This window comes from Mus caroli, chromosome 2, assembly GCF_900094665.2.
Source record: "Mus caroli chromosome 2, CAROLI_EIJ_v1.1, whole genome shotgun sequence".
NCBI lineage: Eukaryota > Metazoa > Chordata > Mammalia > Rodentia > Muridae > Mus > Mus caroli.
Genome location: NC_034571.1, coordinates 84,799,850 through 84,809,596, shown reverse-complemented (window position 1 = coordinate 84,809,596; position 9,747 = coordinate 84,799,850). Strand labels below are relative to the sequence as shown.

General features: G+C 43.3%; 1 protein-coding gene across 2 annotated transcripts in view; it reads right to left on the bottom strand.

The window, feature by feature from the left end:
• Nup160 (nucleoporin 160) overlaps positions 1–9,216 on the bottom strand; it is a 62,112-nt gene extending 52,896 nt beyond the window's left edge. Inside the window, exons 1-5 of one of the 2 annotated variants that reach the window (XM_021183053.1) lie at positions 9,105–9,216; positions 8,730–8,841; positions 4,313–4,523; positions 3,245–3,467; positions 1,211–1,289 (exon numbers count right to left, since the gene is read on the bottom strand). In XM_021183053.1, coding sequence (XP_021038712.1) covers positions 1,211–1,289; positions 3,245–3,467; positions 4,313–4,523; positions 8,730–8,841; positions 9,105–9,204 — 725 coding nt within the window. In that variant the 5' untranslated portion in view covers positions 9,205–9,216. The remainder of the gene's footprint in view (positions 1–1,210; positions 1,290–3,244; positions 3,468–4,312; positions 4,524–8,729; positions 8,842–9,104) is intronic. The other variant, XM_029474348.1, reaches the window with a different exon arrangement.
• Between the last annotated feature and the right edge of the window lie 531 nt (positions 9,217–9,747).

Sequence of the window (9,747 nt, the reverse complement as noted above, 5' to 3'; positions counted from 1 at the left end):
CCTGCCTCTGCCTCCCGAGTGCTGGGATTAAAGGCGTGCGCCACCACGCCCGGCTAAAAATAACACTTTTTATTTGTGTATGTATGTCAGAGAGAGAGAGAGAACGAACGCAGGAGAGCGAGCACATCAGGGTTCATGTGTGAAGGTCAGAGGACATTCTGTGTGAGCTGGTTTTCTTCCCTCCAGCATGTGGCACATGCAATAGGCACACACTGGGCTATCTTGTATGCTCTACTTTAGCCATCTTCTAGAAACCTGAATTTGGTTAAGCCAGGACACAGCATGGAACTGGGGCACTGAAAATATAGAAGAATGGTGTCAAAGTGTGGGACTGCAAATGAGGCAGATTCTGGAGTCTTTTCTCAGGTAGACATCACACTATGCACTCTTCTGCTCACTGCAGAATATGCCGTGAAGTGCAGCTGGAAGTAGTAACACGGGATTACAACTTGAGCCCTTTGATTTCTTGCAGGACGTGACTTACTGCTGGGGTTAGTCTTGTGCACTGTGTATTCAGATGTTGAGTTCTGTGCCCCAAGATCAGGCTGCAGTCTGGACATGGGCACTATACTGTCCAATGTGCTATAAAGAATGCTCCCCAAGCCAGGTGTGGTGGCGCACGCCTTTAATCCTGGCACTTGGGAGGCAGAGGCAGGCGAATTTCTGAGTTTGAGGCCAGCCTGGTCTACAAAGTGAGTTCCAGGACAGCCAGGGTTATAAAGAGAAACCCTGTCTTGAAAAAAAGAAAAAACCAAAAACAACAACAACAACAGAATGCTCCCCAATAATCTGATTCATTATTTAAAGGTTTAGAGTTTGTGACTGGAGAGGAGAGAGAGGAAGGCAGGACTTGAGACTGAGTAGTGGGGTCTCTGCTAGGGACCATTAGGAGGAGGAGGAGGGGAGGAAGACGAGAGGAGAAGGAGGAGGCAGTGGTGGTTGTCATTAGTTGGGATGGACAAGGAGCACAGACAGCAGAGGCTACCCAGGAGACACTAACTTGGTAAGTTACAGGGCATTCATGTGGGTTTTAACAGTATGGAAGGAAGAACCTGCCCAGCACAGAAACAACAGCTTATTAATAAATTAGTGTTTCTGTGTCATTTTCTTGGAAGCAAAACAGGCAAAAGTGGGGTAGAAACTCCCAATAGATATTAAGATGCAAAAGGGGGTGTAGCACCTCCCAAAAATATTTATAGCAGTAACTTACCTTATAGCTGTGGGCATCCAGCCTGTGAGTAGTCGCTGCATCACGGAACTCTGTTTCAGCTCCACGACTGATGCTATCCCTGCAATGATACCCAAGAAGCCTCCTGATTTTAACTTAGAGAAACCCAATGCCATGAATGATGTGACTAAGAACGAGATCTTCATAATATATGACAGGCTTCTATGTTTTCTGTACCAACAAGATTCTTAAATGTACTTTTCTACATAAATCATACCTATAATACTTTCAGTCAGTATGAGATCCATAAAAATGGCATTTTTTATATTCTTAGGAGAAATGCCTTGCCATTTGCAGACAGCAACATATTCTTCCACTCAATAGAATCATTTCATATTTTCTTTCCTTTCCTTTTTTCTTTTTTTGGAGGTGGGGTGGGGATTGAGACAGGGTCTGTGTGTAGCCCTGGCTGTCCTTGAGCTCAGAGATATACCTGCCTCTGCCTCTGGAGTGCTGGGATTAAAGGCATGTGTCACCACTGCCCAGCCATCTCATATTTTCTTAATCACTGGGTACTTCTCATGTGGCAGTAGTTCTAGGTGTTAGAGATTCACTAGTCAATAAACTGCTCTCATGAAACTTAACATTTTATTGTTGGAGGATGAGAGAAGCAGGGAGTTAAATTAATAGTGAAAAAGACAAAAATGAGTATTGCTGGCATGTCTGTGAAGGGAAGGCTGGATTTCCAAAAGGATGGTCAAAGAAGACCTCAATGTGGAGATAGAATCAAGAACTAAAAACATTAGGGGGAATTAAAATGTAGGAATATGCCTCATGCCTTTAAAGAACTACAAAAGGGGCTGGAGAGATGGCTCAGTGGTTAAGAGCACTGACTTGACTACTATCCCAGAAGTCCTGAGTTCAATTCCCAGCAACCAGATGGTGGCTTACAACCACCTTGTAATGGGATCGGATGCCCTCTTCTGATGTGCCTGAAGACAGCTACAGTGTACTGATATAAAGTAAGTTAATTAAAAAACTACAAAAGGGCACGTAGCTGGTAGAGAGGGCAAGGGGGGAAAGAGAGGACAAGCTTAGAGACAACAGTGAGGCCCTCACTGTGAGCCAAGTATACACTGTGAGCCAGGGGCAACTCACATTATAATGAGCACTGTGATAACATGATCTAACAGGATCCAATCTCTTTGTTTTTTAAAATGTATTTACATATATGGGTGCTTTGCCTGCACATGTCTATGCACACCACCTCCATGCCTGATGCCCTTGAAGTCCAGAAGAGGACCCCAGATCCTGCGGAGCTCGAGTTACAGACAGGCATGCCCTGGAATGTGAATGCCTTAGAGCAGAAAAGCAGCCAGAGCTTTTTAACTTCTAAGACAGCTTTCTAGTCCCCAAACCAATTTTTTCAGGCTGGCCTCGAACTCAGAAATCCGCCTGCCTCTGCCTCCCAAGTGCTGGGATTAAAGAAAGGCGTGCGCCACCACTGCCCGGCCCAATTATTGTTTGCTTTTGTTTTTTAAGACAGGGTTTTTCTGCATAGTGCTAGGTGTCCTAGAAGTCACTCTGTAGACCAGGCTGGCCTCAAACTCACAGAGATCCACCTGCCTCTGCCTCCTGAGTGCTGGGATTAAAGGTGTGCACCACCACTGTTTGATTACTAATGTCTAATATATCAGTCTGCCCAAGAAATTCCAGAAATGGAGATATTTAGGACATTATAATGCAGGCAAGAGACAGTGGTGACTTAGAACAGGGATCAGCTATCAAATTTGGTCCCAGAACTCATTTGTTTTAAATATACTACTTCAACATGAGGGTGGGAGAATTAGTAATCTCTGTTAGACTCAGAATAGGCTACTTATATATTTCTGTGTCCCCATACCCAGCTCCATTCTGGTTCCTCGTCCACTGAATAAAGAAAGGTGAAGCAGCAGAGACTGAGCAAGCAATAATGAAAGCAGAAATAGTACAGATGGAACCCTGCACTGTTGATAGACGGGACTGAATGTCGGTTTCAATGTTGATGGCTGAGTCATGCTCAGTTCCCATACTTACCAGGTACGTCATAAGGAGGCAGCTTAAGAATGAAGATGCCGCCAGAAGCAGATGGTAGAGCAAACAGAGCCTCCCCATCGCTGCTAAGCCAGGCTGCAGACGTGGTGGAACCCGGGGACAGCCCAGGTACTGACGGAATTAACTGAGAGTTGCAAGGATCTCTGAAATCAACTTTTCCAATGTCAGTAAATATGGACTGCATCTGACTTTCAGTTACCAGCTCCTATAATGGAAAAGAATATTTTGAAACAATCTGAATTTTTTTGTTCCTTTCAATTTCTAAAAATGTTTATTGAAAAAGATGTTGAGGGGTTGAGAGGATAGCCCAGTGGCTATAAGCACCTGTGACTCTATTTGATAGAGGACCCGGGCTTTGTTCCCTGCAACTACATAGTGGCCCACAATTGCCTGTAACTCCAGTTCCAGGGGATCTGATGCCCTCTGACTCCTGCAGACACTGCATGTATGTGGTGTACTTACATAATGCAAACAAAACAGTCACACACGTAAGATAATCTTAAAAACAAATTGTTGAGGACAAGACAAAAGCTTCCTCTCCTCCCTGCCAGTCAGGCTGTCGTGTAGCCCAGGTTGGCCATGAACTTCCTCTGTACAGCTGAGACTGCTCTGAGACCTGAAATTCTCCTTCGTCAGACTGTTATTGGGATTATAGATGTGTACTGTAGTACCTAATGAAAACTATGTTTCTGAAAGAAAAAAAACCATTTTATCAACTTAAAATGTCTGATCTTTTATTATTCAGTCAGGGTCTCATAAAGCCCAAGCTGGCTGTGAACCCCAGCATGGTCTTAAAGCCTAGTCTGTCTACTTTCATCTCATAATTAGTGGGATTATGAGGCTTGAACCCAAGGCTTTGGTTATACTAGGCAAGTACTCTGTGACTGAATAACATCTCCAACTTAATTATTTCAAACAATAACTATAAAGTATGCTTTGTAAGGGTTAACAAGAACTCTATTTTTTCCCATTTCAAAGAAGTCATTGCAATCTTCAATCTGTGATATCATAATATGGAAAACAAGTTATTGCACACAACAATCAACTTACACTTCTGTACATACGGGAAGGGTGTGGTAAAATTAATCTGTGCACTGTCTGATTGGTTAATATTAAGATTATCACATGATTGTGAGTCTCAGAGACATGAACCCCACCGGGTAAGATGTTGTAATTTTGGAATTTTAGGCGAACAGCATTATTCAACAAATTTAAGTCCAGTGATTCTTCCACCAGCTCCAATGTATCCCCAGAAGTCTTCCTGTTAAAACAAAAACAGATTTGTTTACAGTTTTTTTTTCTCAATGACTGCTGCAATAAAATGTATAAAAGCATATAAATGAACTCTGCCAATTTGAAAAGATTAGACAATTCAACTTGGACCCACACCCTTTTCAGGGTCTCCCTACAAAGATTTGCCTGCCCCTGCCTCCTGAGTGCTGGGATTAAAGGAGTGCAACACCATGTCTGGCTTGGACCACATTTCTTTTTTCTTTTTTTTTTTTTAAATGAGGTTTTTTTTTTAAAAGATTTATTTATTTTTATTATATGTAAGTACACTGCAGCTGTCTTCAGACACTCCAGAAGAGGGACTCAGATCTCATTACGGATGGCTGTGAGCCACCATGTGGTTGCTAGGATTCAAACTCTGGACCTTCGGAAGAGCAGTCGGGTGCTCTTACCCACTGAGCCATCTCACCAGCCCTGGACCACATTTCTATTTAAGAATATATTATATAGATTTATAAAACACAGTATAACAAAAATCTAACTCTTACTATGGTAATAGTAAATATACTTCCCATTTCCTTAACCCTTAATTCTATATAAAAATTAAACACCCATCCTTTGTACAGGAGTGAGGTATTCATGCACACTCTATCACCAAACAAAATTGTTCCTAAAATACTAAGCACATTTCCTTTTTCTATTATCTTTTGACACTTTGAAAAACAGCACTTTGTGAGTTTTGCACTTTCTGTATAAGGGTCATTATTTCTTAATATTCTTAAAAAACATGAAGGTGGACATATCAAGGTTCGTCTTTTCACTACCTAAAACTAGTCCAGCTTCCTTGTCCTCTTCAGAGAGAGCGGATGAACGGCAGTAAGCTCTCAGAGAGCAGAGAAAGTGTCAAGTATACTTAGATACCTTAGCAAAAGTGTCTGAATCAGAGCTGACATTCATAAATGCTGTCTGATAAGATACAAATGCAACTGGCAGCAGGAAGGTGGGGTGGGGGTCGGGCTTTGTTTAAATCCAAGTTGCAACACAGGAAACAAACTGTTGTGCTGAGAGTCATCAGTCTGACTTTAGATTCATATAATTCTAATTACCCTCTACTGCCTGTGCTGTCCTTTGTGCCTCACAGACGCTGACGCTTTCTCTTACTCTGCAAAGTATTTCTTACTTTCGCCTTCTACTCGCTGGTCTATGTCTACATGTAGTCTGGATCTTGAATGTCTTCCAAAGTCTTACATGTTAAAGGTTTAGTCCTCAGGGCACTACTAGGACGTGGTAGGATCTTAAGAGGCGAGGCCGGGAAGTCCATAGGAAGAAGAGATCAATTCTGGAGTAGGACCTCTAAAAAGTGTGAACCAAAATGACCTTTATTCTTAGACCCTAGCTGCCTCAACACCTGCAAATCCAACTAGCCATAAACTGCAAACACCCAAGAAAACAAACACACAACCTGTTTGTACCTCGACTCTTTTATTTTTCTCACCATCTTCCTATACACTGTGTTAACATCATAGAAAGCCATCAAAAGTGGGCTAGAAAGGAACTAAAGTATGTTGGTCATGCAGATTATATGCAAATACTATGCTCTTTAAAAGTACGAAGATGATTTTTAGGCTGTAGTATCTGCAGAGGTGCTGGAACCAGTTCCCTAGATACAGATGAACAGTGATGGCATTTCTGCTTTATCCTTAGGGTCCTTTTCTTTATTTTATTTTTAAAAAGGATTTATTTTTTTATTTTACTTATGAGTACACTGTAGTTGTCTTCAGACACACCAGAAGAGAGCATCAGACCTCATTATAGATGGTTGTGAGCCACCATGTGGTTGCTGGGATTTGAACTCAGGACCTCTGGAAGAGCGGACAGTGCTCTTAACCCCTGAGCCATCTCTCCAGCTCTATGGTCCTAATAACTTGCTGTGATCACACTGACTTCAGAATGATAAAATGAACTTTTCTTGAAGCAATAATCAAGACTAAATTTTAAATTAAAAAGCCAACCAACTTTTTCTCCTTAACTTTTAGCTTTTAGTTTTATCCCCCTGCTCCTCTTGAAGAAAAAAAAATTTTTTTTATTAATACTGTTCTAGCCAGCTGCAATATGATGGCCCATATCTTTAATACCAGCACTCTGGAGGCAAAGGCAGACAGATCTTTGTGAATTAGAAGCCAGCTTGGCTACATGGTAAGTTCCAGCTAGGAATACACAGTGCGACCTTCTCTCCACCTGACTCACTCACACTCACTCTCTCTCTCTCTCTCTCTCTCTCTCTCTCTCTCTCTCTCACACACACACACACACACACACACACACACACACAGAAAGCTAACAATTCTGGGGCTAGAAGGATGGTTTAATAATTAAGAGCCCCAGTTGCTCCTTCAAAAGATTCAGGTTTGAATCCCAGCACCCACATGACAGCTCACAACCACCCATAACTCCAATTTCAGGGACCCAGACAACCTCTTCTGGTCTTCAACAGTACCAGGCATGCGTGTGGTGCACATAAACACACACAGATAAAACACTCATACATACGAGCTATGCCGCGGCTTTATCATTTCAAATTCCCTTCATTTTCCTTGTCCAATTTATTTGGCTTCTTTCAAGTATGTATCAAGTGTCATTAACCAACTGTCCCTTGATAATGACGGGAGACATCCCACCTAATGTTTCTTCTCTTGACTCAGATTACTGATATTCAGCCCTTTAGCTCTGGATTGATATCTTTGGTTCATGTAAATTGTGGTGACTGACTTTATACAACAGAGGAAAGAAAAATAAAGTTATGCATGAATCTAGGCTTTTCTATTCATAAGAGTACAAGTTCTAAAAATCTATTGATCCTTACTGAGGGACAGATAACCTACAGGAAATAGCTTAAAGCAGTATAAAAAAAATCAGCAAGAACATTTTGTGTTGCTATTCTTAAAAAAAAAAAAAAAGGACAAAAATTACTCATGGCAGGTCATACAATTTAAGAAATAACAATACATACTGTGATGGTTTGATTATTAAGAATGGTTCCCATAGATTGATATATTTGAAAGCTTAGGGCATGGTGTTAGAAGGTGTAGCCTTGTTGGAAGAACTGCCACTGGACTCAGCTATGAGGTTTCAGAAGATTGAGCCAGACCCAGTGGCTCACTCCTTCATTCTTCGGTCTGCTGATCCAGATGTAGAATTCTCAGGCACCTCTCTAGCACTACGTCTGTCTGTGTGCCCCCCTGTTTCCCACCAAGATGATCATGAACCAACCATATGAACCTGTAAGCAAGCCTCAATTAAATGCTTCCCTTTATAAGAGGTGCTGTGGCCATGGTGTCTCTTCACAGCAACAGAAACCCTAAGACACAAAACATACTATGCTTAAACAAGGCCAGACCTTCCACAGGATTTGTGAAGATTCCTCCAAGGTGCCGGAGTCTCTTTCCATCACGTTACCAACCTCTGCATCCTTGTCCCCAAAACCAGGTCTCCTTCAGTTAAAGTACTGATCTTGGCTTTCTCAGAGTGGAATTCTTTATGCATCCTCTCTCCTCCTTTCATTCTTTCTTTGATACTCACATTCTTGGTACCCTGGATTCCCTCCTAACCCAGCTCTCAAGGTCTGTCTGTCTATTCCCTTCCATGGTGTCTACTTGATCCTTCTTTGCCCATGCTTAGCTAACTTTTTTGATCCTTCGGATCTCAGTTTAACTGACTTTCAATACCCTCCTCTTTCCTCCCAATACCATCTGATTGTCCCATTAGCTTCTTGTAGTCCATAGACTTTTCTCTGGGGCATGAAAATCTGTATTTATATATCTATATTATATCATTAGTTTAATATCCTTTGTGTGTGAAATCGGCACAACACAAGTGGCACCCACTATATATGTCTACTATTATACTGCTACAATATCTTGCATCATTTCCTAGTACTCAGCACCAAGTGTGACATGTATAAGCTTAATCTCATCAACAGAATTAAGGTTGAAAGCCTATAATGACATTTTGAATCAATGGCTAAAATGGGTCTTCAGTGTTGTATCTCAACTATACTCTTTTTGTTTTTATCCAGGTACGAGAATACTTCCAGAACTGATTCTGACATGAACATGAGACACCGGTTCTCTGCTAGTGTGCGGATTACTGCTAGACGTAGTAACTTGGAACAGGCACAGATATTTATACATCAGACAACCCTCCATCTCTGAGGGGAAAGGGAAAACGCAGCACTTACCAATGAATGAACCTGTTCCTGGTGATGGAGAACAACTTGCCACTTTCCACATAATAGAAGCCACCAGCGCTCTCACTATACTTCACCGTTCCAAACGCGGCACTTGCACTCCCTACAAAATGAATGTGGTGGGCTTGCATGCGCGGTTCTCTGGGGGATGACAGGCACTGAAGAGTGCGGAGGAGCAGCGTGCAAGGGACTGACAGTGCATATAATAGTGAGTGGAAAAGGGAGGAAGAAGTCAGGCACAGGACAAGCTGTGATGGTGCACAGGCTTCAGGCATGTGGACTTGGATCCACCAGGGGAGACCAAAGGCCTACTTGGGGAGCCCGAGGGAAAGCAGTGGCTCCCATTCTCCCAAGCCCTTTCCGTACCAATGTCGCAGACTGTGAATTCCCGAAAGTGCCTGGGCCTTTCGCGTTCAGCTCCGCTCAGTTCCACGAAGCTCCGTTCCAGGGATCCCGCCGCCGCCATCTTCCCGCCGTCGCCGCGAGGCCTGACGGGACAAGGGCGGGTCACGTCGGGTCGTCACTTCCGGGGGTGTGGCGCGAGGCGGGACTATGTGTGTGTGTGTGTTTGTGTGTGTGTGAGACTATGGCTGCTTGAGGTTGGAGGCTCATCTGCGGCTTTTCACCGCGAGAATGAGGCTGACGCGGGAAGAGGATGCCTCGACTCGCGGTCATTCGGAGCGGCCGGCGACAGGCGGCGGCGGCGCCCTTTTCCCGACGGCCTCGAGCAGGGGCGGGGCTGTGCGTGTTTTCATTTTGAAAAGCGAGCGCGGGCGGGGAAGAGGCCTGATGGGCACACTCCCAGCTAGCGGTAACCTTCCCCTCCGTTAGAGCGTTGGCGTGTAAGTTGTTACCCAGCCTCTTCATCGTTCAGCGAAACAAGGAGGAAAAGTAAATGGAAGGAGGGATTCTTTGTGTTGGCATTTTTGTGAAACTTTTTCTTTACACACCCACATATACATGTATGTATTGAGATGTCAGCTCAGGTTGGGCCTCGAACTCTGATCCT